Source organism: Hyperoodon ampullatus (genome assembly GCF_949752795.1).
Source record: "Hyperoodon ampullatus genome assembly, chromosome: 4".
NCBI lineage: Eukaryota > Metazoa > Chordata > Mammalia > Artiodactyla > Ziphiidae > Hyperoodon > Hyperoodon ampullatus.
This window is the reverse complement of record NC_136917.1, coordinates 27963815-27991370: the sequence shown is the minus strand read 5'-3', so window position 1 is coordinate 27991370 and position 27556 is coordinate 27963815. Positions and strand designations below refer to the sequence as shown.

The window sequence follows — 27556 nt, the reverse complement described above, 5'->3', positions numbered from 1 at the left end:
CCAACCACCTATCTACCTCAACTATCCACCCACCCATCCACCTATGCACCCACCCATACAGCCAACACCCACCTACCATCTACCCACCCAACCATCCTTCATCCACCATCCACTGACCCATCTACTTACCACTCATCCATCCAAAACCCACCCACCCATCCATCCACCCTCCCATCCATCTACTGCCCATCCTTTCATTCACCCCTTCAATTTACCCCATTCAATCAATGTACCCATTCACTCACCACCCACTCCACCCACCCTTTTTCTTTACTCCTGTCTAACAGACTCAATCACACCCAGAGCAGGGTGTAACTGACACCCAAGAGAGAAGTCCGCAGGTTGCCTGGGCAGGAGGGAATCCGCAGGCTTGGGGGAGGGGGAAGTACCGTCATCTAGGGAGCCGCTTCCTGGAAGAGGTGATGATATATGAACAGGGCCTGATGGCTGGGCAGGATATTGAGCTGCAGCAGCAGAAAAAGAGGGTACGTACCCTAGACAGTGCAAAGGCTGGGAAGTGGGAGGTGCACGCATGAATGAGTGTGTGTGTGGGTGTCAGCCTGCCTCAGCATAGCTGGGACACACACCAGCCTTTCCTTTCCCCCACATGCCAGGGATCAGGGGCAAGGAGCCTGAGGCCCTAAGGGGAGCCTCCATCCCAGGCCTCCCTTAACTCCTTCCCCTCCTACCTCCTGCAGCTCCAGTGACTCCAGCACCAGGCCACTGTGTCCACTGCCAGCTCTGGTTACCTGCTCCCAGCTGGGCCACCAGCTCGCACCAGCAGCTCCCAGCTCTCAGCTCTGACACCTGATCAGCTCTGAGCGGGCAGCTGCCCCAGGGGGCCGGGGATGAGCAGAGGGAGGAGACAGGCTGGCAGCAGGGCTGTCTGTTGGCCAAGGGGCTCTGGTGGGAAGACACCAATGTTCTTCCCGACCACGGCTGGACGGATTTCAGTTTCTGGAATGAGCCATCCTTTTCCTCTCTTCTCAGCCTTTGTACTTGCGGTCCCTATGCCAGAAGCCCTCTTTCTGTACCTCCTGTCACCCCCAACTGGCTGATTCTCCCCACCTCAATCGTACTCACTGTTCAGATCTTTGCTGCAACATCCCCTCCTCCAGGAAGCCTTCCTGCTTGCCCCCAGGCTGGGTCAGGCGCCTCCTCTGAGCTCCTTCATTGTCCAGTGCCCTCATTACAACCCACTCACACTAAGTCACCATTGCCCGGTCACAGGGTGCTGCCTGTGTTCTCCAGCGTCTCCCCAGTAAACAGTAGGTGCTCAATACGTTTCTTAAGTGAGTCCTCAAGGCCTCCAGCCCCAGTGATTGTGAGCAGTTCCTCCAGCCTCTTGGTGAAGTCAGGACCTGTCCTGCTGAGTGATAATCGTCCACCTGGATAACGTTCAGATAACTTAGAGTGGCGTCCGTGACCCTCCCTAGTGAGGCCCCAAATTGCCACCCCCTGAGGCCCCCGCACACATGCACAGGTACCCTGCATTTGTAAATTTAGAAACTTATGAAATGTGCAGGGGAAAGAACCTTGGACTCGAAGCATAAGTCCTGAGTCCCTTGTCTCAGGCTCTGTCCTGTGAGGGGTGGGGTGCGGGGAAGGGGAGCATCAGTTTACTCATTTGTAAAAAGGGGAAAGAGGGAACCGATAGCTTTCGCCCCTCATTTTAGAGGTGACTAGAGAACTCTCACGTGGGCAGTCCCCTAGTTTCCAGCCAGGGTCACTGGACAGCCTTTTTCCCGCCACTCTCCACATCCTCAGCACAGTAGGAAGCTGGCTGCTCTTTGCCAGCAGTTAATATGGCGACTGAGGCGTTAGCGCGAGGCGCATGCGCCTTGGGGAGAAGAGGCCGGGTACGGAGGATGAGAAGGCGGTTCCTCCTTCTTCCTCGTCCCACCCCGTTTCCGGCGGAAGCGGCCGCAACAAGAGAAACTTTATTGTTCCCGTTGGGGCCTGGAGGATGTCGGTGGAGGATGTCGGTGAATTATGCGGCGGGGCTGTCGCCATACGCGGACAAGGGCAAGTGCGGCCTTCCCGAGGTGAGCGGGGCCGGGTGTCCCGACAGCCGTCGTCAGGGCCGTGGGCTGGGCGGGGCCGGCTGGCAGCGGGAATTCTGGGAGTATCAGGAGACACTGAAGCTAGATAATGGGAGGGACTTCCCAGTGAGGAGGGGGCGGGAAGTGACGCCCCAGCGCGCCTGGGGACGCGACCACGCCCAGCTCCGGGTCGGTCAGGCTGGGACTGAGGCTAGGACCCACGTCGGGAAGTCCTGAAGTTCTGATGGGGCACCAGGGGCTGTAGTTCCAGGCGGAAGGCACTACCGGGGCAAAGGCGCGGAGGTGGGAATAAACAAACCTGGAGAACAGATTAGGCCAGAGAGGTTACCAGAACCAGGCCAGGATGGGCCTCAAGTGCCAAGCTGAGGAGCTGACACCATCCTGAGGGTGATGAGGAAGGGTTTTGAGCTGGGGAGGAACCTGGAGGATGTAAGTCAGAAAGACCCCTCCAGCCACGCTGAGAGGAAGTCCCCACCATACACTGAGACCTTGGCGGGGTCACTTCCTTTTGGGCCTCCTCTCCTCTTCTGTAAGCGGGGGAGAAGATTGCCCCCACCCCACAAAGGCTAGTGCCTCCCTTCCGAGTCAGGCATTAGTGAGCTCCCAGGTGGTGTGAAGCCCCACTCCTCTCCTGCCTGGTTTCCACTTTATTCCACAAACATTTATTAAGCACCTACCATGCACCAGACACTTTCTCCGCCCTGGGGCCACATCGGAAGGTGAGAGGCCTCGAAATATGGCGTGATTAGTTTGTATGGGCTGGGTAATTTCATAGGCTAGTGAGTGGGAAAATTATTCCAACTATTTCGGTGAAGGGGTGGGGATTTCCAGGAATTGGGCCACCACCCACTTTTTGGCCATTTATGGTTAGCCTTTGAACTGTCCTGGCACCTGTGGGTGTTAATACATTTAGTATATGCTGAGGTATTACAATGAGTGTATAATGAGGCTCCAGGCCTACTGGAAGTCGAATCTTCCACCATCTTGGACCTTTAACCAGTTTTTGTTATGTCCTACTGCTGTGTCATTCTTTTAAAGTTTGTGCCCTGCCCCCTCCCCTCCTGTTTCACTCCCTTCATTCTCTCCCACCCAACAGGTCTTTGACCCCCCTGAGGAGTTGGAGCGGAAGGTATGGGAGCTGGCACAGCTGGTCTGGCAGTCCTCCAACGTGGTGTTCCACACGGGCGCGGGCATCAGCACAGCCTCAGGCATCCCCGACTTCAGGTCCGTGCGTATGGAGGGAAGTCAAGGCAGGGCTTCCCTGTGAGCTCACAGATGTGTGGCCATCGGAACCCCTCCTTCCGCCTTCCTTCCCGCTGAGTCTGGGGTGATATGTCAGTCCCCTGGGGTGTTGGGGATGGGAAAGACCCTTCCTTTGGAGCATGTCCCTTTATGTCACACCCAGCATTCCATTCCACCGGCCAGAACTTGGTCACATGACTACACCTAGTTGCTGGGAAATGTAGTCTTTCGTCTAGGCTCACTGCAAGGCTAAGTAGTGGGGTTCTATTATTACCAGAGAAAAAGGGGAGAATGGATATCAAGGACAATTAGCTCCATACTCACTTGCAAATATTTTTCTGTCAGACCTCTGGTGGGACAAGTGGCTTAACCACCTGGATCTCAGTTTCCTCACCTGTAAGTGAGGGTGTGAGGCCAGATGATGTCTAACTTTAGGCAGCCTGTGTTAGACAAGAGTCTCATTGCTGAAAAGCAGGTGTCTCTAACTGGTGGCCTCCGAGTGGCCCCTGTAGGTGCTGAGTTTGCAACCCTACCCCGTAGGGCAGGCCTATCACAATCGTACTCTCTTTCTAAGGCCTCTCAGGCCCCCGGAGCAAACTCTTAAAGCAGAAGAGCAGATTCCTCGTTCTTGGAGGAATGTTAGAATCTTAAGGTGTGAATCTCACCCCACTTCGAAAACCTGCCATGGCTCCCCATTGCCATACAGGAGAGTTCTAAGCACTTCAGGCTGGAAATCAAAGCTCTTCCCAACCTAGCCCTGGATCAGCTCTCCAACCTCAGCCCCTGCAGCCCCCGCAGCCCCCAGACCACTCACAGGCTGTTGCCAGCCCCCTGGCCTTTGCTTACCTCTTCTGTCTGAGCTGTCTGGCCCTTTCCTGTCTGTTCAAGAGACAGCTCAGCCTCCTCCAGGAAGCCTTCCCACAGTTCCACAAAGAGCCCTCACCGCTTCTACTGGGCCAACCCAGCCCCGGGTTCCTCCCTCTGCCCCAGCCCCACAGAGCTGGAGGGTCTGTGTCCACCTATGTCTCTCCCCACAAGATGGAGGACTCCTTGAGGGCAGGGCCTGGGTCCCCTAGGGCCCCAGCATCACCCAGCGCAGGGCCAGGCTCAGTGCAGCAGCAGTAAGTGTTGGTGCGATTGAATAGTTAATTTCTGCCCTTGTGTACCACGTTCTCCCTCCTTCTTTGACTGTGTCACTCCGTCTCTGTCTGATTCTCTTTCTCTGTCTCTGTTTCTCTGTCTCCTTTTCTGTCCCCTGTCTTCCTGATCCCTAAGCTTCTCTGTCTCTCCCGCCTGCCACCTCAGGGGCCCCCATGGCGTCTGGACGATGGAGGAGCAGGGCCTGGCCCCCAAGTTCGACACCACCTTCGAGAACGCACGGCCCACGAAGACTCACATGGCACTGGTGCAGCTGGAGCGCGTGGGCCTCCTGCGCTTCCTGGTCAGCCAGAACGTGGACGGGCTGCACGTGCGCTCCGGCTTCCCCAGGTGCACCCCACGTCCAGCCCCGCTCAGCCTTGGGCAGGCTGCCCCTCTCTCCGAGCCTCAGTTTCCTCATCTGGAAAACGGGTGTTGATGGCAGCCCCTCCCTCTCAAGGCCACTGTGGCGATTCAGCCAGGAGAGGTGCTTGGTGCTCAGCTGCCAGTGTCAGTGTCTGCTAGGTGGGCACGCCTGGAGAATCGAGATCCCCTCTTCCTGGTCCTGGGGGGGCGGTGATTCCAGCCCTGAGCCCTCTGGATCCCCTCCACTAAGCCTCTTCCTTCTCCCCCCACAGGGACAAGCTGGCAGAGCTTCACGGAAACATGTTTGTAGAAGAATGTGTCAAGTGTAAGACGTGAGTGCCACGGAGGGTAGGGGCGGGGACCCAATGGGTGGATGACCCAGGTCAGGCTCTGCAGAAGGGCCTTGTGAGTTGAACCTGATGTTTCCAGAGGCGAGGGTGTGACCCTCCCAGGGTGGGACTTGGGGGCGTATCTTCCTCCCGGGAGGTGTATTCATTTCCTGCAGCTGCTGTAACAAACTGCCACAACCTGAGTAACTTAAAACAACAGAAACTGATAGTCTTATGGGTCTGAAAGCTCGAAGTCCATAATCAAGGTGTTGGCAGGGCCGTCCTCCCTCAGAACCCTGTCGGGGAGGATCCTTCCTGCCTCTTCCAGATCCTTGGCTGTAGACTCATCACTCTGACCTGTAAATCTTTTATCACGTTTCCGTGTCCCTGTGTGTCTGTGTCCCCTCCTCTTTTTTTTTTTTTTTTTTGTTAATATTCACTTATGGCTTTAGTTGCGGCACGCAGGATCTTCACTGTGGCATGTGGGATCTTTTTTAGTTGCCACATGCAAGCTCTTAGTTGCAGCATGCGGGATCTAGTTCCCTGACCAGGGATCGAACCCGGGCCCCCTGCATTGGGAGTGCAGAGTCTTACCCACTGGACCACCAAGGAAGTCCCTGTGTCCCCTCTTCTTATAAGGACACCAGTCACATGGGTTAGGGGCCACCCTACACAAATGTGACCTCATCTGAACCCACCCAGTACATCTGCAACAACCCTACTTCCAAATAAGGTCTTATTCCAAAATACTTGGGAGGCGCCACTCAGCCCATAACAGGGTGTGACGGGGCATTCTTCCGGCTCTGGAAAGGCTGAGCCTTCCTGGAACAGGAGGGCTCTGGGCGTGTCTCCCTCTGCTGGGCAAGCAGCCTTAGGAGTGTGAATAACTCAGGCGTGGCGGGTGTGTGTGGCTCCCCTGCGGGTGGAATCTCTTAAGACCAGAGCACAGGTGGGGCCCCAACTTTAAAAACAAATTTTTTTTCTCTCTAAATTTATTTTGAAAAACTTCAATCTGGTGGAAAACTCACAAGAACCATACAATGAACTCATACTTGACCTAGACCGGGGATCCCCAACTTTCTCCTGTACAGGGCCATATGGTAAATATCTTCAGCTTTGTGGGCCAGACTGTGTCGTGACTATCAGGTCTGTAGCGGGAAAGCTGCTATAGACAGCACTTAAAGGAATGGGCATGGCCGTGTGCCAATAAAACTTTATTTACAAAAATGGGAAGCAGAGGGCCGGATTTGATCCTCAGGGCTATGGTTTGCTGACCCTGACCTAGATTCATCAATGTTACCATTTCGCCACAATTTGTTTCTCCTTTTCTGTGTTCGGATATGCTCTGCTGTTCAAGGGGCAGATTTCCTTATCCTTTGCCCCTTAAACCCTTTAGACATTTATCTCCCACAAGCCACGGTATTCTCTTCCACAGCCGCAGTGCAGTTTCTGAAGTCAGGAAATGTAAAAACCACAAATGCGACTGTTCTCCCCAATCTGTGTTCCCAGTGCGCCCTCCTATTGCTTTTCCCCTGGTGCCGGGTCCAACCCAGGGCGGCACTCTGCATGCCACTGTCCCATCTCTTTAGTCTCCTTTACCTGGAGCAGTTCCCGACCTCTCTCTGTTTTCCAAGCTGTGGACCTTTTGAAGCAGCCAGGCCAGCTGTTTGGTGGGAGGCTCCCTCTGGCCCACCCCCGTGCTGGGTTTGCCAGATGTCCCCTCATGCTTAGATTCTGGTCATGTGGCCCCCGCTTTCCTGGGAGAACAGCTGCCTGCAAAAAGCAAGAGCCACCCAGGTGGGGCCGCAGGGTAGGCACCTGGGAGCAGGCAGGGAGCTGACCCCTTCCTCTCCCGACACAGGCAGTATGTCCGGGACACCGTCGTGGGCAGCATGGGCCTGAAGGCCACCGGCCGGCTCTGCACCGTGGCCAAGTCAAGGGGGCTGCGGGCCTGCCGGTAAGCGGCCCCTCCCCACGCCCTGGGCCCCAGGGGAGGCGGCCGGTGTCCCTGCTGACTCCCCCGCTCTCCATACAGGGGGGAGCTGAGAGACACTATCCTGGACTGGGAAGACTCCCTGCCTGACCGGGACCTCACTCTGGCCGATGAGGCCAGCAGGTCTGACCCCCCCCGAGCCCAGGGTGGGGTGGGTAGGGGAGGGGCAGAAACACAGCCAGCTGCAACCCTGGAGACATCAGGAAAGAGGTGGCCCACACGCTCTCTGGGCTTCGCTTCCCCCGTAACAATGGCAGCTCCTGTGTACTGAACCCTCATACTCCCGGCCCCGGCCAGAGGCCTCACACACCATCCTCACCACAGCCCAGGGTGGGTGCTGCTCGGGGCCCATTTTACAGATGAGGAAACCGAGGCTGGAGCAAGCTGACACCTCCGTCCACACTGCCCAGCCAGGAAGTGACTGAGCCAGGTCTGGAACCCAGGGGTCCAAGTGGGGAAGGTCCCACCCACATCAGCAGCTCCACTTCTGCCGACGTGGTGGGGTGGCTCCGGCAGAAGGGAAGCGGCGGGCAGGATTCAGGGCAGCTTGGAAGCTGGGGCAAGCCGGCCCCCAGGAAGAGATGGGCGCTGTGTGAGCCGGCCTCCCAGGGCTGGCCCCGGCGTGTCAGCAGAGCAGTGAAGCCATGGCATTTGAGCAAGGGTGGGGTGGTATGTGTGTTGGAGATGGCCCACCCCTAGCCTCGTGGGGCAGGAGGAGGGCTGCAGAGACCCTTGCCGAGGGGCTCAGGCTAATCCCGCCTCCTGGCCCCAGGAACGCGGACCTGTCCATCACGCTGGGCACCTCCCTGCAAATCCGGCCCAGTGGGAACCTGCCCCTCGCCACCAAACGCCGCGGAGGCCGGCTGGTTATCATCAACCTTCAGCCCACCAAGCACGTACGTGCTGGAACCCACCCCTGACCCCTGACACCCCAGGCCCCCCCAAGCCTTCTCCCTCCGCCTGACCGGTCCCCGCCCCCCCGCAGGACCGCCACGCAGACCTGCGTATCCACGGCTATGTAGATGAAGTCATGACCCGGCTCATGAAGCATCTGGGCCTGGAGATCCCGGCCTGGGACGGCCCCCGCGTGCTGGAGAGGGCACTGCCACCCCTGCCCCGCCCACCCATCCCCAAGCTGGAGCCCAAGGAAGAGGCCCCCGCCCAGCTCCACAGCCCAGCGCCCGCCAGCCCCAAGCAGGAGCCCGCAGCTGAGCCCGGCGCCCAGCACGACGGCTCTGGGCACACCAGCCCCAAGAGGGAGCGGCTGGACAGTCCTGTTCCCCACAGGCCCCCGAAAAGAGTGAAGACCGAGGTGGTTCCCAGCTGACCAGGGGGCCTGGGGAGGGCGGGGCTGTTTGTAGAAACCATGGATTCTTTTTTTTTTTTTTCTTACTGGTCTCACTTTGTTACTCGTCTCTGTCCTTGGGGGGAGACCTCAGGGCGCTGAGAGCTGGGCTCCAGGCCCCGAGGCAGACTTGCCCTCCATTGCACCTCCCTTTAGCTTGGGGCCTCTGGAGGGGGCCTGGGAAGGAGCAGCCCCCCTGGACCCTGGCCTTGGAGCTGACACCCCCCCCACCCCCTGTACCTGCTCCACCCCCAGGCTCCAGCCTCTGACTCAGGATGTTCCTGGGAGGTGTGGCCAGGCCCTCTGTGGTTTCCTCTGACCCCTGGGCCCTCACACTCCCCAACCCCTGCCTACCCCCAGATAACCTTCACAGTCCCTCCAGGAGGGAAGGGAGGCAGGGCCATCATTTAGGAGCCAAACTTTGTGGCAGGACAGACAATAGAGGCTCACACTGCCTTTGGGGCTGGAGGAGGAAGGGTGGGTCCACCTGGCTTCCTCCAGGCTTCCAGAAAAGCCTTCAATGCAATAAAAGAATTTCTTGCATCTGAGTCTGTTTGCCATCCACAACCTTGCCCTGGGTCCTAGTCCCTGGGGGCAGGGCTGTGTGGTCCCCTCACCCCCTGGGATGTGTGCCTGGGCGTGCAATCCAGGCCTGGGGGCAAAGGAGGGCCTTACCAGCTGATATTTGCTGAGTCCTCAGTTTGTAATTCTGACTTGCGGGATTCTTTATTATGTGCTCTCTGCTACTAGGCTGTGAGCCCCTTGAGGAGAGAGGCCGCGTTTTTTGATCTCAATTGCAACCCCCGGGCACCTGTGCAAAGTGGGCAGGGCCAGGGTGACGCGTTAAAGGAAGAGCGCAGGTGCAGCTGGGGTCAGTCCTCCCCGGCTGTGACCTTGGGCAGGTCCCTTCATTCCCGACGCCTCAGTGTCCTCATCCATAAAACGAGCAGGGTGGGCAGCCCGGCCCCCCAGGAAGGCAACTGCCGCAGGCCTTCCGCGAATACCCTGGAAGGGTCGGGGGTGTGGGGGGGTGCGGGCCAGAGCTACCTCGCCCTCCTGTTGCGCCCTGCTCTCCGCCCGTCGCCGCTCTCCAAGGTGCTGAAGACGCCGCGGCACCTCTCTGGTCACCGCTCCAGCCTGGGGGTCAAGGGACCCCCTGCCTCACTCCTCTATCCTAGGCTGGCCCAGTCCCTCCTGTGCGTTGGGGAGCCCCAGACTCTAATTCAGCCCCCACCCAACTCCACCTCCATGCCAGCCGTGTTCTCTCAAAATACTTTATTAAGGACCTTAGCAGTCTTAGAAAAAGGGAATGGCTGTGAGCCATGGCGGCCCTGAAGTTCAGAGCTCAGCCCGTGCTCCAGGGCCAGGATCCCAGCAGACTTGGCCGCTTCCTCCTCCCTGTGTTCCAGGGGGCAGGAAAGAGTCCCTGAGTGGGGAGTTACCGAGGCCTGGTGTATGCCTATCTCTCTGGGTCTGTGGATCAGTGTGTGTGTGTGTCTTCCTGTTTCCTTCTGCCCCTGGGTCTGTATGTGTATTTCTCAGGCTTTGTGGCCTTATGGTCTGTGTCTGAGCATCAGTTTCTGCATGGCCCTGGGTCCCTGGGTCTGTAGCTGTGAGTCTGTGCGTCTCCATCCTGACACCATCGCCGGGGTCTCTCCCTCACCTCGGATCCCTGTGCTTGTCTCTGTCCACTGCAGCACCCACTGAAGCACCCCTGACTAGAGGGGCCTGGGGGCACGTACCCGTGGTGCTCACAGCTCCCCGCCTGCTACCTCCAGCCCCACGAGCCCTGGGCCGAGTGCTTGTTCAGGCCGGGCACAGTCTAGGAGGGTGGCCTGGTCCAGCTCCTTCATCGAGTTGCCCTGGACCAGGGTCCCGTTGTCCAGATCCTCCGTCGAGTTGTCCGGAGCCGGCGGGTCCCGGGATCCCCATTCTCCCTGAGGGCTGCTTGGAGACCCTTCCTGAAGTGTGACAGCCTTGGGCCCATGTCCTGGGGTTTCGGAGCCTGGCACGGTGTCGGGAGCCACACGGGATGCGGCATCGTTGTGCAAAGTTCTGGAGAAAACTGAGCAAGGGTTGGGGGGTCGTGAGGGATGGCCTGGGGGGCTGGGTCCCTTCTTTCTTTTAGCCCCCAGCCTCAGGAAGCAGTTGCAAGGGGGCCTCCTCCCCCTCCCCCAGTGGCCCAGTATGGGGGCTGGGGATCCAAGGGGAGTACGCCCACGGGGCAGCCCAGAGGGTTTTTGAGGGAGGAGCAATCCCCTGGTCCACCTACCTCGTACAGGCACGAAGTCTCCGGGGCTCTCGGCTTTGTTGGAGGCGAAAGGGCTGATGGAGGGGAGGATGATGAGGGCGAAAGAGAAGAGCAGGACCTGGTGGAGATGGGGGCAGGGTCACCCCATCCCTCCCCCTCCCCTGAGCACACTCGTGTCATAGGCAGGGAAACTGAGGCCCAGAAGACTGGAGCGTGCGTGAGCTGGGGCTCAGGGCCGTCCGTCCTCCTACTCACACTCACCTCCCCCACAGGACCCTCTGCCAAGGCTGACAAGCCCCTTGGAGCTGGGGGTCAGGACTCACCGCTATGCAGGTGCCCGTCTGAGCCGACTTGCTGGTGGACTGGACCACAATGGCCTGGAGTTTCTTCAGCTGCTCCAAGAGGGACCTTAGTGGAAACGGGAAGACTTGGTTGATCCCTACATAGCCTTGACCTGCCTCCCTGTGATTCCTGGGGTCCCCCAGCCTGGCTGAGGTCTGAATCCCGTCCATCCTTCAAGGCCCCACTGCTCTTAAAAGTCCCAGAAGCTCCCTCAATAAATCTCCACTGAACATCTCACCCACTTCTCTGCCACCCCACCTTCTCCATCCAGGTTGCCATTATTGCTCGCCTGGACACTGGCCCCAGCCTCTGGTCCCCCCAAGCTTCTCCTGCCGCCTCTAGAGTTCATGCTCCACACTTTTTCAAATGTGAGTCAACTTCTTCCAACCCTCCCAGAGCTCCCATCTCCCTCGGAGGTAAAAGCCCAAGTCCTCCCCGAGGCCCACAAGGCCTGGCACAGCCAGTCCCGTTCCCTCCCTGCCCTCCCCTCCTTCCTCTCTCCCTCTCCCTCACTCTGCTCCAGACACACAGTCCCTCACTGTTCCTCCTACACACAAGCATTCCTGCCCCAGGGCCTTTGCACAGGCTGTTCTCTCTGTACCAAGGACACTGTTCCCCCACCCCACCCCCCACAGGTCTTTTTGTAGCTGCTTCTTTCTTAGCTGTTGGGTCTCATCTCAAATGTCACTTTGACCTCCCTGCCTAAAATGGCACCCCCTCACTCCTAGCCCCTTCCCCCTAGTTTAGTTTTCTTCCCAGTGGCTATCACTATTTGAATGATCTTTCATATATTTTTGTTTGTCTTGAGTCTGTTTCTCAGGAGACTGTGAGTCTTTAAGTGGAGGGGCTGGGTCTGTTTTGTTCACTGTTTGGGTCCCAGTGTCCAGAACTATGCCTGGCACAGAGTAGATGCTAAATAAAAATTGAGTAAGTAGGGCCATACAGTTTGATCTAGAAGTATGCCAGTGTACCAAATACTCAGTGGAAGCTATTTGGAAACAATGGCTCAAGAATTTTCCTCAGGTTAAAAACAGGTTAGTAGAAAATATACCACCTGGTTGGAAAGTTTAAACATAGCTACATTATAGCACAGAAAGAAAAGAACTAAAATTCCCTTCTAAATACCACCATAAGAATCAATCAAGGGCTTCCCTGGTGGCGCAGTGGTTGAGAGTCCGCCTGCCGATGCAGGGGACACGGGTTCGTGCCCCGGTCCGGGAAGATCCCACATGCCGCGGAGCGGCTAGGCCCGTGAGCCATGGCTGCTGGGCCTGCGCGTCCAGAGCCTGTGCTCCACAACGGGAGAGGCCACAGCAGTGAGAAGCCCACGTAATGCCAAAAAAAAAAAAAAAAAAAAAAAAAAAAAAAGAATCAATCAATTCCCTGGTGGCTCAGTGGTTAAGAATCCACCTGCCAATGCAGGGGACACGAGTTCGAGCCCCGATCCGGGAAGATCCCACATGCCATGGAGCAACTAAGCCTGTGCACCACAACTACTGAGCCTGCGCTCTAGAGCCCACAAACCACAACTACTGAGCCCACGTGCCATAACTACTGAAGCCCGTGTGCCTAGAGCCCATGCTCCACAACAAGAGAAGCCACTGCAATGAGAAGCCTGCACACCGCAACGAAGAGTAGCCTCCACTCACCGCAACTAGAGAAAGCTCACGTGCAGCAACGAAGACCCAGCTCAGCCAAAAATAAATAAATAAACAAACAAATAAATAAATTAGAAAGAAAAAAGAATCAATCCCTCACTATTTTCAAACAGATGATTCTATGAAAGAATAAGGCACCAAGCTGTCCACACAACATGAAGAATATGCTGATAGGTTTTTAAAAAATAGATCAAGCTGTTTAAACTTCAAACAGGACATCACAGAAGATGGAAATTTAGCCTGTATTAACTCAGTTATGGAGGCAACACTGACCTTGTGACAAGATGAATGTATATATGCAGGGGGATAAAAGATTTAAGGTTTAAAAAACACCCAACAACTTGACAGAGGCATACACTTCTTCCCCAAAGCTGAATGAATGCAACAAAGTCCTCTCTGCCACCAGAGCAGACATCCAACAGTTCAAAATGTGAATCGGGAGGTTGACCACGATGAGGGGAGGAAATACCACCTCCTCCCATCACAACTAAAGTGTTAACACAAGCTATTTCACAAACACCTGTAATGGCATCATCCATGACACCCCCCAAAAAATTGACTAAGTAAATGCACCCACAGATGGAATCACCTGCAGTTATCTGGCACACCATACTCCTAGCCTTTAGCCGTTCATATGCCATTTCCTCTACTGGCAGCATCTTCCCTTTAGTGAACTCTTTTTTTTTTTTTTTTTTGCGGTAGGCGGGCCTCTCACTGTTGTGGCCTCTCCCCTTGCGGAGCACAGGCTCCGGAGCACAGGCTCAGTGGCCATGGCTCACGGGCCCAGCCGCTCCGCGGCATGTGGGATCTTCCCAGACTGGGGCACGAACCCGTGTCCCCTGCATCGGCAGGCGGACTCCCAACCACTGCGCCACCAGGGAAGCCCCCTTTAGTGAACTCTTATACATCCTTCAAGGGCCCAAGTCCAAAACCCCTTCTCTCTGCAGCCTTCCCCCTTTCTAGGTGGAGCCCTTACCCCCTGCTCTGCCCTGCTGTCACACAGCCTGTCACCCCATGTCCGCCTCTCCTGCAAGGGACTCTGGGGTCAGCTCCCCCTGTTCTCTGCCCCACTTTGACCAATACTCACAGGTTCTGCTTCTCAAGATGTAAGACCTTCCTCTGAAGTTCCTGGTTCTGGGCAGTGCAGGCTGACATCCTGCAGGGGCAACATCACAGTGACATTCAGAATACGCCTGTCACCAACAGGTCAAACTAACATCTCTTTGTGAGGCCCCACTGTACAGGCAGGGAACCGAAGCCCAGAGAGGGGAAGTCATTCATCCAAAGTCACCCTGGCAAGTCTGTAACAAGGCCAGAATTTAAACCCAGTTCTGCCTGGCTTCTAGGTACCATCTTTGCATTGGCGTGGGGGCTTTCTTCCGATCTGAGCCCCCAGGATTGGAAATGGACCACCAAACTCAGGCAGTGATGCTTTGAGAAGATGCAGCAGCATGGCAACTGAGTCCAAGGAGACCCAAGTTACAATCTTCACCCTCCCTGTGACCTTGAGGCGCTCTGCTGTCTGGCCTCAGTCCCCTCATCTGTAAAGTGGAGATACAGTTACCTAGTTCATAGAGCAGTTGGGGACTGACATGAAGTAAAGTTGATTAGGGGCTTAGCAGAGTACATTTGAGGAACAAGACAATGTGATCATTCCATCTAGGGTTTTGGGGTCCGGTCTGGGAACCCCACCTTTCCCATCTGCATCCATCTGTTAATGCTGTCTTGGCCCAGACCACTCAGATGTAGAATTAAAACACTCAAATAATGGGACTTCCCTGGTGGTCCAGTGGTTAAGACTTCACCTTCCACTGCAGGGGATGTGGGTTCAATCCCTGGTTGGGAGCTAGGATCCCACATGCCTTGCAGCAAAAACAAAAAACAAAAAACAAAAAAACCAAAACCAAAACATAAAACAGAAGCCATATTGTAGTAAATTCAATAAAAACTTTAAAAATGGTCCACATCAAAAAATCTTAAAAAAACCCCAAAACACTCAAATCATGACATGAGGATATGCTAGTCCTCATATCACAACCAGGGAAGAGAATAAATTCTCCCACTAAAAGGCCTTCCTTCTAAATAACTCATGGTGGGCTTCCGTGGTGGCGCAGTGGTTGAGAGTCCGCCTGCCGATGCAGGGGACGCAGGTTCGTGCCCCGGTCCGGGAAGATCCCACATGCCGCGGAGCGGCTGGGCCCATGAGCCATGGCCGCTGAGCCTGTGCGTCTGGAGCCTGTGCTCCACAACGGGAGAGGCCACAACAGTGAGAGGCCTGCGTACCGCAAAAAAAAAATAAATAAATAAATAAATAACTCATGGGATAAAGAAGAATCCACTGTGTAAATTAAGGAAGACCTAGGGACCAAATGGTAATGACAATGGTACAAATCAAAATGTGTGAGATGCAGCTAAAGAAGTGCTGAGAGGAAAATGTATAACCTTTTTTTTTTCTTTTTTTTTTGGCCCCTCAGCATGCGGGATCTTAGTTCTCTGACCAGGGATCAAACCTGTGCCCTGCTGCAGTGGAAGCATGGAGTCTTAACCACTGGACTGCCAGGGAAGTCCCCCAAAATGTATAACCTTATTACAGCTCAACCAGCTCAACATACACATTTAACAATTAGCAAAAGAACAACAGAATAGTCTTCCCCACCAAAAGCAAAACAAAACACAACTAAAGACACAATAAAGCTAAGAGTAGAAATAAAGAACTAGAATACAAAAAGACAACTGGGTGGGAGGAAAAGCCAGAAATTCATTCTTTGAAAAGAATAATAAAACAGACAAACTTCTGGCAAGACTGACCAAGATAAAAAACGAGAAGGCACAAATACACAACATGAGTAATTTAAAAAGGCATAACTATAAATTATTCAGAACTTAAAAAATAATAGGAGAGAACTATGAACAATTTTATGTCAGTAAATTTGAAATGGACAACTTTCCAGAAGAATATGACATCTCAGAATTGACTAGAAAATAAATAGAAAACCCAAATCTGTAACATTTAATTAAATCACTTTTGGTTTAAAAAGTGAGCAAGCTAAGTTTTTATGTTTCTATTAAAGAATAAAGAGGAGCCTGTCCCTCAGTAGCCTAAATGAGTTGAGAGAGGCGATTGGATGAGATTGGGGTGCACAGTTCTTTTTCTTTTTCTTTTTTTAATATTCATTTATTTGGCTGCACCAGGTCTTAGTTGCGGCACGTGGATCTTAGTTGTGGCATGTGGGATCTAGTTCCCTGACCAGGGATCGAACCTGGGCCCCCTGCATTGGGAACATGGAGTCTTAACCACTGGACTACCAGGGAAGTCCTGGGTTGCACAGTTCTTTTTTTTTTTTTTTTTTTTTAATTAATTTATTTATTTATTTTTGGTTGCGTTGTGTCTTTGTTGCTGCGCATGGGTTTTCTTGAGTTGTGTCAAGTGGGGGCTACTCTTCATTGTGGTGCACAGGTTTCTCATCATAGTGGCTTCTTTTGTTGCGGAGCACGGGCTCTAGGCGCACGGGCTTCAGTAGTTGTGGCCCGCGGGCTCCATAGTTGTGGCTCACGAGCTCTAGAGCACAGGCTCAGTAGTTGTGGTGCACGGGCTTAGTTGCTCCGTGGCATGTGGGATCTTCCCAGACCAGGGCTTGAACCTGTGTCTCCTGCATTGGCAGGTGGATTCTTGATTCTTAACCACTGCGCCAACAGGGAAGTCCCCGGTGCACAGTTCTTAAGTTGAGGAAATTCTGCCTTTCTTCTCCCCCACCGAAGGAAGCCATGACAGCTCTGAGGATCAGTGATGCTCAGCAAGGGAAGTAAGTGTCCCATCTTCAGGCAAAGAGCCAGGACAAGATGGATGATACCTTCTCTCTTCTTGGCATAACATCTTCTAGGGGATTAAGGGACCTCAAACCTGAGCCCTGTACCACCTTACTAGGCATTTTTCCATCCTTGCAATTCACATGAAAAATCGTCTCTCCCAGAGAAGGAAACAACTCTAATTTTGTCAGATCCTGAAAACCGTGACCTTAGCTCCATTGCATCCCTCTCTCAGGCCTCAGTTTCCCACTTAAGTGTGGTGTCCCAGGACCCCAGCCTTACCGAGTTTCCAGGCCATCAATATATTCCTTCTTCTTTTTCCGGCTTTCTTGGGCTGACTGTTTGTTCCGAATTTTCCGGCGGATTTTTTTCAGCACTCGCTCCTCATACTGCAGAGTGACATGGGGAGCAGACTGAGGCAGTCTGCAGGGTCCGCTCTCTTGTCCAGACCCCACAACTTCACCCCATTATCCTCCCAAGGGAGCCATCCCAGACTCAGGGACTTGAGGGCAGACCCATGATGACTTGAAGACCAGATTTTCTGCCCCGAAATTCTTGCAGAATCTCTAGGGGGGTCCTGGGTCCTGAAGGTCTTCCCAGCTCCCAAACCCAGTCCCGTATTAGCAACTGGATTTTGTGCACTGGTGCAATTCCGCCATCTTCTGGCCATCTGTGGGAACAGCGCCTTTCCCGGGGCCAGTTATCAAGACTAAGAGAGGTCTTCCAATTGGAAAAGCAAACTCAGATACTGATATTGAGTGAATAGGCTGGGTGGAGACTGCGGCCAGTTAGAAAGCCCCCACTGCGGTGGCTTTGAGGATGATTCTTCTGGCTCTGGTGACAGACACATCCTAACATTCTAGTGTGGGAGACCCAAAGGTGAGACTCATGGGCAAGTAGCTGCAGGAAAGGGGGTGAGCTCCAGAGCCAGGGGTCCCACTGACTCACCTTGGTGAGGGGCAGCTGGGTGGGCAGGGTGATGCCTTCTTTGGCCAACAGCTTCTTCTCATCCTCTGTCAGCACCAGCTCCTGGCCGTGCCCGGTCCCAAGGCGCAACAGGTTGGGGGCTGCCAGGTGATGTTGCTGTGGGGAAACCAGAAGAATTGCTTTGAGGGCAGAGAGAGTGACTGCCTCTGGGAAATGAAAGAGGCGTCAGGTCTGAGAAACAATTGATCCATCTGCTGTAGAGTCCCCACTGGCACTAGGGCTCCAAAGAACCAGCACACGGCCCTCTGACCCAGCAATTCCACTTCCAGGAATTGCTCTTCAGATACAAGTTTTTCATTTGTTTCACAAGTAGTCATTAGACAGCTACGTATTTAGCACCTACTACATGCCAGGCACTTCTCTGGGCTCTGAACATTCCTTGCAGTGCAGTCTGCAACAGCAAAGGAAAAATCCAACACACAAGGCACAGGTTAAGTGAGCCTCCAGGAAATGGGGGTGAGGGGTGTTTCTCCCTGTTTACTTGTTTGTACCTTTGGAACTTGGACTACGTGAATGCATTTGCCTATTCAAAAATTTTTTTAATTAAATTTAAATTATGAAATAGAAACATTGAAAATGAAAGAATCGTGTCATCAGAGAACCAAGTCTTAGGAATGTCACACCATGGAATGGGAGGCTCAGGAATAAAGGTGGAGATTGGGGCAGCCTGACATTCGTTGGATCAAACTCTCCACTCCCTCGAATTCCAGGCCATGGATCAGCCCAACCATTTTCTCTCCAGGATCCAAGCCTCAGCATGTTCATCTGCCAAATGGGGATAAGGTCTTCCACTTCCTAACGTTGTTCACACACAGAACAACAGTATTAAACTTGACACATTTACAAAAGCCAGTTAGTATTTCCAGAGCAGTCATTCACCTTTCCTATCTTTCAAGACCTGCTGAAGTTCTGCCTCCTCCAGGAAGCCTTCCTGGACCTGCAATGCCCCTCCAGCCTCTCTCCCTTATGGGTACACTTCCATGAGCAGTCAGTTGTCCCCTTTTGACCATGAGGTCCCCAGAGGCTGAGCACACAGCTGGTGCTCACTGTGCATCTCTCAAGTCAAGAGGGGTGTTCTGCTCTTTCTTAGAGGTTGTCAGGACAACTTTGGGCATCAGGCAAACTAGAGTTCAAATCCTGACTCGGCCACTTGCTTGCTGTGTGACTTTGGGTTTGTGGCTTAACCTCTCTGGGCATTGACTTTCTCATCTGTGAAATGGAGGTACTAATTGGGTTCTCAGGTCTAGTTTACCTGTAGTAGAACCCCAGGGCAAGAGAGACAGCCCTCAGTCAGCGTGCAATGGGCACAATAGGCCCAATGGGCCAGCCCAGGGATTGAGCCTGCAGCAGCTGTGTGACTTAGGTCAAATTACTGGACCTCTCTGTGCCCATTTCCTCAAACGCAGAATTAAGATAAGAGCCCCAGTTTTCAGGGTTGCTGTTAATTAAAAGATGATACATTAAGAGCATTTAGAAGAGTGCCTGGTCTATAGTAGATGCTTGGTAAGTTTTAGCCTTTTTTTTTTTTTAATACTACTACTATAGTAGAAAGTACCCCAGCCCAGGAAACAGAGAACTCAGGACTGGGACCCACTGACTTACTCTGGATGTAAGTCAGAGTAAGTGACTTGGACTTACCTTGGACAACTATCAGCCCCTGTCTGTGACTGTCTTCCAGTCTCCAAAATGGGGGTATTGGGGCCCCATGAACCCCAGCGCCCTCCCAACTCTGATGCTCCAGGGGGCGGGTGGGGACTGCTCACCAGGTCCCCGCCACTGCCAGAGAGGAGAAGGTCTTTCACTGTGAGGTTGCAGTGTGGGGGTGAGCTGGCCAGCTCAGCCTGCTCCTCGGCGTACAGGCCTGGGCTCCACATTTCTGACAGGGCAGATGGGGACAGAGACAGGGAGGGAGTCAGGCGGGGGGCCCCTGAGCTCCCAGCTTCTACTTCCCTCCTCCAGCAAAGCTCCCAGCATTGACCCCAATGTGCTAGGGATTTGTAGCACAGCTTGGGGCCCCAAGACCTGGTGCCTCAGTCTCCCCTCCACCATAAGATGGGAACCCAGATTCATCAGGACATTGTCAGGGACCCACTGTCAACCCAGGAGGGAGCAGCTGTTATTGCCCAGGATTATAGGCTAGATCTGCCGCTGGCTTGGCCTTATCTCTCCCTCTGTGAAAGGACCAGGTCTGATTCACCTGTGGTTCCCTCCCACCAGGTACCTGGCACACTGTAGGTGAGCTGCTCTGGAGAGCACAGACTTCAGAGTCAAATAGCCCTTTGCTCTAATCCCGACTAGGTGGAGCTGTGTGACCTTGGGTAAGGGACTAAACCTCTCTGAGCCTTAGTTTTGTCAAGTCTCCAAAGGGACAAATAAGCGTTCCCATACCACCGCAATGCTCAAGAGACAAAGGATGCCCTGTTGGCGGTGGCTTCTGCATCAGGCCTTTTTCCAGGTCCAGGGGGAACACCCCAAGGCCTGGGATCCCGTGACCTCACACACTTTCATTGAGCATCTACTATGATCCAGGCACGGAAGGTACAAAAATGAGGTTGCCAGCATGATGCTTGGGGCAGGAACCAGCCTGCCAGGGGCGCAGCCCACCTTTGCGGCTCTGACTCATTTCTTAATCACCTGGAAAACGGGCCCATGACAGCATCCCAATACCCATCTCAAAAGGTGGGTTTGTGTGTACAGTGCCTGGGAGAAGGTGAGGGTAGTTGACAAAGACACAGGACTCACCCAGGTCTATGGCCACGGAAGCCTCAAGCCCTTGGGCCACTGGCCCAAGGTTCCTGGTGGGGCAGGCAGGGCCAGGATGGTAGGAGGGGCAGGGCCCCTTGCCAGACTCGGCACTATGGCAGCTGGCCGGGGTGGCAGCCATCCCACTGTGTGGAGGGGTGTCCTGGGGGTCGGAGGGCAGATCTTCTGAGATGCCACTGTCACTGGCCGCAGGAGACCAGGTCGGGGAGCTGGGCACTGATTCTCCAGAACCCAGGATGGAGTTGAGGAAATCATCAGAGTTCGGGCCTGGCAGGACCTGTTGGGACGGAGAGAGACAGTGGGAATTAGGAGGCCTATGTTTTGGTTTGGTAGCTGTGTGTGTCTGGGCAAGCCATTGACCCTCTCTGGGCCTCACGTGTCCTTTCTGTAAGATGGAAAGAGCTAATGCTCCTTGCCCCCAGTGTTGTTGGAGCCTAAACACAGTCATGTAGCACGGGAACAACATCCAACAGTGTCGAGGCACAGGCCCCAAGTTTAAGTCTGGACCCAACTCCAAACTGCTGTGTGTGTGACCCAGGACAAGTTACCACCCCTCTCTGGGCCTCGCTTTTCCCCACCTATAAGAAGGAGGTGATGTCATCTGCCCCTTAGGGTCGCTGAGAGGTTCCATACAATAATGTGCTTTGCTAAAATCTCACACATGAGCAATAAATACACAGAGCTGAGTGGGGTCCTGGCTCTGGCCCTGGGGTAAATGCAGCGGGTTATCACCTGGTCCTCAACGTGGCCCCAGTCCTCGCCCAGCTCTATGTGTCTCAGGATGCCATCCTGCCGGTCAAACAGGAGATCCAAGAGTTCCAGGCTGTCGATAGGGCACGTGAGACTAGTGGAGGAAGCCATCTGGGGCAAGGAGGGGACATTTGTGAGGGTCACGCAGCCCTTCTCCTCCCCACCACCCATCTGCACACCACCCTGAGGTCCATCCTGCTCCGTTCTATCCCAGCTCCAGCCCCAAGGTCGGGCCTGCTGCTCCTGCTTGCTGGACTTCTGTCTCCAAATCTGTGTTTGGGGGCCAGCCCAGAGACTCCTGGGGCCTGACAGCCAATTTCTTTAAAAAGTGGTAGACAGATGCCCCCGTGGGGATGATCCGCCAATGGAGCTAGCCCTCTCTTGCACTCCCATGCTGCCCAAATTCCCCCCTTCTGGAAGGCGGGGGAACCAGGAAGAAAGACCAGGAGCAGCCCCGGAATGGAGACACAATTTTGGTCGTTGCATTCTCCCTCTGGGCCTTAGTCTCCTCATCTATAAAATGGGGTGTGAGGTTCCTGACAACCCTGGGAGCTTGGGAAGCTTCCTGGCATAAACCCTCCCTCACCTGGAGACCCGTGCAGGGCTCACCTTTCCAACTGCTAAATCCCCATTCATGAGCCCGGCCAGCTCCTTCTCCAGCCACTTCTGCGTCTGCTGCGAGCTGGGGGCTCACCCCACCACCAGGGCTCCCAGGCTCAGCCGGCTCTTCTCTGTGGCTCTGTCACCACCCCTAAAAGATGCTGAAATAGTCCTGGGGCACTCCTAGCCCACCCCCAGGTGCTGATTGGGGAACAGGCAAGACAGACAGGGTTAAGGGCCAGTGACACGGGGGCAGGCTAGGGGGAGGGGAGGGAAGACCGTTATCTCAGATGTTTCGTGCTTTTCCAGCCGGCAGTGGGCAAAGGCCAAAGTCTGGGGAGCCTCGGCTCTCGCATGACCTCTCCCCTACTTTCAGGTACTGTTTCTCGTCATAGTCCCTGGATGTCGGCTCCAGGAGAGCCCAGGGCCCTTGTCTGGGTCTTGTCCACTCTCAGAACAGAACCAAGAACTGCCCAGGCCTCCGCTAGAGCCTTTCCCTCTGCCAGGAGCCCCCTTCCCTCATTGGAGCTGGCAACCCCCAACCCCCTGCCCGCAAGCAAGCTCTCCACGGCCAAACCAGAGCAATCGATTCCTTCTAGAATCTTCTATCATTCATTTATTCTCAATAAATATTCATTGAGCCAAACTTATTCCCTCCTCAGAGACTTTGCACTAGCTGTTCCCTCTGCCTGGAACTCCTATCCCCTCCACCCCGAATCTATCACTGCGTTCACATATTCGGGAATGTTTTCTATCTGTGGATCTCAGCCCAGACAGCTGAGAGGCCGTCTCTGACCCCTCACCAGAGAGGAGCCCTCACCCTGTACCTCTTTATCACATCACTGGTTTCACTGAAATCCTCACTATTTGAAATTTTCTTGTTTACTTCCCTGTATTCTTCCCTCATTCCTCCCCTGCCTCTTCACGTGAGTGACTTCGGGGCTAAGATAGAGGCTCTTTTGTTCTCAGCTGGGTCCCCAGAGTCTAGGAAGTGCCTGGCACACAGGAGGTGCTCAGTCAACTCTTACTCATTGGGCACCTTCTGTGTGCCAAGCACTATTTAAGGCCCTGGGGATAAGGCAGTGGATGAGCTAGATCATAAATGCATAAACACACCAGAAAACTGACAAATGGGCAAATGCTACCAAGAAACTAAATGTCATCATGTAAAGGGCAACAGAGGGCTGGCAAAGGCTTCTTTTTAGAAGGTGACATTTAGGGACTTTGCTGGTGGTCCAGTGGTTAAGGCTCCACGCTTCCAATGCAGGGGACGCGGGTTCAATCCCTGGTCGGGGAACTAAGATCTCACATGCCATGTGGCATGGCCAAAAAATTAAAAAAAAAGAAGTGTCATTTAAGTACAGCCCTGAATGATGAGAAAGAGCCAGCCACTGGGAGATCTAGTGGAAGGGTGTTTCAGGCCAAGGAACAGCATGTGCAAAGGTCCTGGGGCAGGATGGGGCCTGGCGTGTTGGAGGAACAGCCAGGAGGTCCATGTGGATGGAGCAGAGTGAGAGAGGGAGGAGGGGAGGGCAGGGAGGGGACGGGGCAGGTCGTGTAGGGCCTTGCAGTCTGTGGCAAGGAGTTTGGTTTATACAAAATACAGCAGGAAGCTGTTGGAGATTAGTGAATGGATGACGAACCTTCTGTGTGCCAGGCACGATGGTAGGTGCTAGGTTTACACAGTAACTCAGACACCCTCCTTGCTCTCAAGAAATTCACATCCTGGTGTACATTTCTCCCTGGACCAGCCATTATTTATTCATGCATCAAAAACTTAAGGACGACCTATTATGTGCTGCGCCAGAGTGGTTCTCTTATCTGACAATAACATCTGTGGTTGTCACAACTGGGGGTGCTCCAGGCGTGGAATGAGTGAGGGTCAGAAATGCTGCTCCACACCTCACAATGCCTGGAACGGCCCCACACAGAGAAAGCCTGGCCCGGATGTCAACAGTGCCTGGCAGGAGAATCCCTGCATTACGGTAACTGTCCCCCTCTGGATGGGGGACGTTATCTCACTCTTGACCTCTGCATCTCTTATTTCCTTTTTAACCACTCTGTGTTGGATTTGTGTGTGTGTGTTGGATTTTTTAAGGGGTTTGTTTGGTTTGGTTTGGCTTTAGTGATCCTAGTCATAATATTTATTCAGCCTTTGCTGTGGAGGCTCCTTTCCAGGGCAGTCTCAGCAGGTGTAGAAAGTAGGTGAAGTTTGACTTCTGGGCTTGTCTCTGCCTCCCCCTCACTCCCATTTATGACTCTGAGGAGCCCTGGTGCCCTTGACATAGAACTCTTCCTCCTCTTCTTATCAAAACCTGCCAGAATCATGGATCTGGTATTACTCATTTACACCTTCATGTAGATTTAGACCCCATAGTCCACCTCCCCAGGATATTTGTACTTTTTTGTAATTTTATAATCATGGGCTTTGGAAGGCTTTTATATGTCCTAATGAAGAGACGCCTGAAAAGGTAGGATAAAGATAAGCATTTGAGGGACAAGAGGACTTTCTGATGCCCTTGGAATCATATGACCTAATTTACTGGACATGACCACATGCTTCAAAGCGATGCTAAGTTGGAATCTAAGGTAAAATTCCCACAATAGATTCCACCAATGTGTTTAAGCACGAAACATGGGACTTCCCTGGTGGCGCAGTGGTTAAGAATCCACCTGCCAATGCAGGGGACACGGGTTCGAGCCCTGGTCCGGGAAGATCCCACATGCCATGGAGCAACAAAGCCCATGCGCCACAACTACTGAGCCTGCACCACACCTACTAAAGCCTACACGCCTAGAGCCCGTGCTCCGCAAGAAGAGAAGCCACCGCAATGAGAAGCCCGCGCACCGCAACGAAGAGTGGTCCCCGCTCGCCACAACTAGAGAAAAGCCCGCGCGCAGCAATGAAGACCCAATGCAGCCAAAAATTAATTAATTAATTATTTTAAAAGTATGAAATATACCACAAGAGGATGCTGTGTTGATTGAGGAATACTGCGTTAATAAACAGCTTTGCGCAACAGCTTGTCAGAGCCTTTACAACATTCTGTAACACCCTTGGAAGGGACAGAGTTTGTAGCATTTCTTAAACATAATTGCGTAGGTGTGAGTTTTGTTTTTAAGTTGCACTTGATTCATACTGAACCATTTCTGATATATGAAAACGTTTAAAGATACCCACTAGACTGCAATACAAGAGACAACATCAGTTGTTGGCGGAAAATCTGGGGCAACTGGAACTCTCATCCACTGTTTGTGGGAACCAAAAGGGTCCAACCACTTGGGGAAACTTTGGACAATTGGGAAATATCTTATAAAGTTAAACATGCATTTAGTAATTTTATTCCTGGGTATTTATCTAAGAGAAATGTAAATATATGTTCACAGAAAGACTTGTACATGAATGTTCACAGCAGCCTGATTCATAATTGTCCTGAACTGTAAACAACTCAAATACCCAACAATAGTGGAGTGGATAAACAAACTGGTATATCCATACAACACAATAATACTCAGCCATAAAAAGGAATAAATTACGGATACATTCAACAACATGGATGAATCTCAAATGCATTGTGATAAAAGAAGCCAGACACAAAAGAATACTGTAGGATCCCATTTATATGACACTCAGAGAAGAGGCAAAAGTAATTCTTGGTGACAGAAAGTGGTTGCCTGAAGTAGAGTGGGCAATTGAGTGGACAGGGGCATGAAGGAACTTTCTAGGGTGGAAAAAATATTCCATATCTTATTTTTATTTTATTTTTTATTTTTTTAAATTTTTTGCGGTATGCAGGCCTCTCACTGTTGTGGCCTCTCCCGTTGCGGAGCACAGGCTCCGGACGCGCAGGCTCAGTGGCCATGGCTCACGGGCCTAGCCTCTCTGCGGCATGTGGGATCTTCCCGGACCGGGGCACGAACCCGTGTCCCCTGCATCGGCAGGCGGACTCTCAACCACTGCGCCACCAGGGAAGCCCCATATCTTATTTTTAATGGTGGTTACATGATTGTCTAGAAATGTCAAAACTCAGCCAATTGAACACACCTAAGACCTGTGCATCATTACGGTAAATTAATTCTACCTCAATAAAAAGCATACTAAATACATAATGAACAACCATGTACATAATGCGTTTAGGAAAACATTAGAAACAACCAAATATCTGTCGATAGGGGATTGATTAATAGAGTCTGGGGCTTCCCTGGTGGCACAGTGGTCGAGAGTCCGCCTGTCGATGCAGTGGACACGGGTTCGTGCCCTGGTCCAGGAAGATCCCACATGCCGCGGAGCAGCTAGGCCCCTGAGCCATGGCCGCTGAGCCTGCACGTCCGGAGCCTGTGCTCCGCAATGGGAGAGGCCACAGCAGTGAGAGGCCCGCATACCTCAAAAAAAAAAAAAAAAAAAACACAATACAAATAAAATGCAAAACATACCTTTTCCATAGTTTCCCAAGTTTTCTAATACAAGCTCACCTTGTATTAGAGTTAGTGTTTAGGAGCTGCCCCCTCTACAAAAGTAAATTGATCCACCTGGGTCCCCAAAGTCCAGCATTCCCACTGCCTTGCCTGTAACATTGCTTAAATAAGGTGATGCCTCCCTTTCATCATTATTGCTTTATTCTGATGTGAACACCACCATATCAATAATTGCCAGCCAAGTCCTGCCAGGAGGCAGTTTCCCTATACCCATGCTTTTCTCACAGATCCCTCTTCCTTTCCATCTCTAAAGTTACCTCAGGGAAAATGTGCTCAAAGCACTTTGAGCTAATTCCAACTGCAGTGTGAATGACTGATATCAGGCACATATATTTCTTTTCTTGGGAGCATTTACATTTTCTTATGGAGCCTTAAGGCATTATAACTCAAAGATTGGTTCTTAGCATTTTTCCCCAGGGCAAAAATCACCCCTCTCAGATGTTACTTAGATATAACTAGACCTAGGTAAAATGTGAATGACTGATTTTGGGTGAATATATTATTTTTCTTGGGAACATTTACATTTCTTCAAGGAACTGTAACCCAGATCTATATTAGCTCTTATCTTTTTGCCCAGGGCAAATAACTTCCCTCTGTGGGTTTCAGATGTACTCAAGTGGTAAGATGTTCAAAAGCCACTGGGTTCTATGTGAAACACCATGAAATTATGATATTCAGTCTCACACCCTTAAACATACAAGTTTCCTATCTATAAAATCCCAGCATTTAGTTTAGGGCACATAGAAACTGCTTCCTGAATCTTTACTGACTGGAGATTGCATACTGTACTAGATTCTAGCTCAGACAAGTGGTAGTTAAAAGTCAGAAAAGACTGAAAAAAATTCAAATGAGAAAACTCTTAAAATTGAGAAAATGCTAACCATTTCCTCTGCAGCTTGGGGACAGTTCCATAGGAGGTAGTATGATTCAGTGGCTAAGAAGAACGCAGGGTTTGGAGACAGATGGACACGTGTGTGAACTCTACCTTCACTCTTCACAGATATTACGCTAGACCCTGGGAAGTCACTTCACTCCAAAACTCCCCTTTCCACTCTATAGCACTCTAGGGGTGCTGAGCTGTAGGAGTGTAGATTTGGGGCTGTTGGCCATCATTACCCCATGATGGGAGAAGCTATCTGAGAATGAAGCCCACCCAGAATACAGCAGAGCAGACAGAGAGCAATCGATCTCTGACAACATAGTCTGAAGTCCTGGACTCAGCCATACCTGAAATCCACTCCTCGGCTTCAGAAACATGGCAGTGATGTGAGCCAGTGACTTCCCTTTTTGGTTTAAAATTTTTGAGCTGGAGTTTCTGACCCTTGCACTGAACAAACAACAAAACAAACAAACAAAAAAACTATTTACTTTCCTTGATTAATCCTGTCCACAGAGCTCTCTCCCCGACCCCCCACCCCCCCACCCCCGCCCCAAACTTCACATTTGA

At 52.7% G+C, this 27556-nt stretch overlaps 2 protein-coding genes across 4 annotated transcripts; one reads left to right on the top strand and one right to left on the bottom strand.

Annotated features, from left to right (window-relative positions):
- Positions 1-1979: 1979 nt before the first annotated feature.
- On the top strand, positions 1980-8511 carry SIRT6 (sirtuin 6; the record flags this gene model as incomplete). 3 transcript variants are annotated; one of them, XM_079702723.1, is made up of 8 exons in its annotated part: positions 1980-2045; positions 3160-3287; positions 4611-4793; positions 5081-5140; positions 6999-7094; positions 7173-7253; positions 7903-8026; positions 8116-8511. In XM_079702723.1, 8 exons carry the CDS (start codon positions 1980-1982, stop codon positions 8455-8457), a joined length of 1080 nt encoding a protein of 359 aa, XP_079558849.1. In that variant the 3' UTR covers positions 8458-8511. The 3 variants fall into 3 exon arrangements, with proteins under 3 accessions (XP_079558849.1, XP_079558851.1, XP_079558850.1); XM_079702725.1 differs by lacking the exon at positions 4611-4793; XM_079702724.1 differs by lacking the exon at positions 7173-7253.
- Positions 8512-10226: 1715 nt separating this feature from the next.
- CREB3L3 (cAMP responsive element binding protein 3 like 3) lies at positions 10227-21669 on the bottom strand (the record flags this gene model as incomplete). The annotated part of the gene is made up of 10 exons (XM_079702722.1): positions 10227-10540; positions 10748-10844; positions 11050-11134; positions 13814-13882; positions 16816-16922; positions 17482-17616; positions 19284-19396; positions 20263-20560; positions 21016-21144; positions 21643-21669. 10 exons carry the CDS (start codon positions 21667-21669, stop codon positions 10227-10229), a joined length of 1374 nt encoding a protein of 457 aa, XP_079558848.1.
- Positions 21670-27556: the final 5887 nt, after the last annotated feature.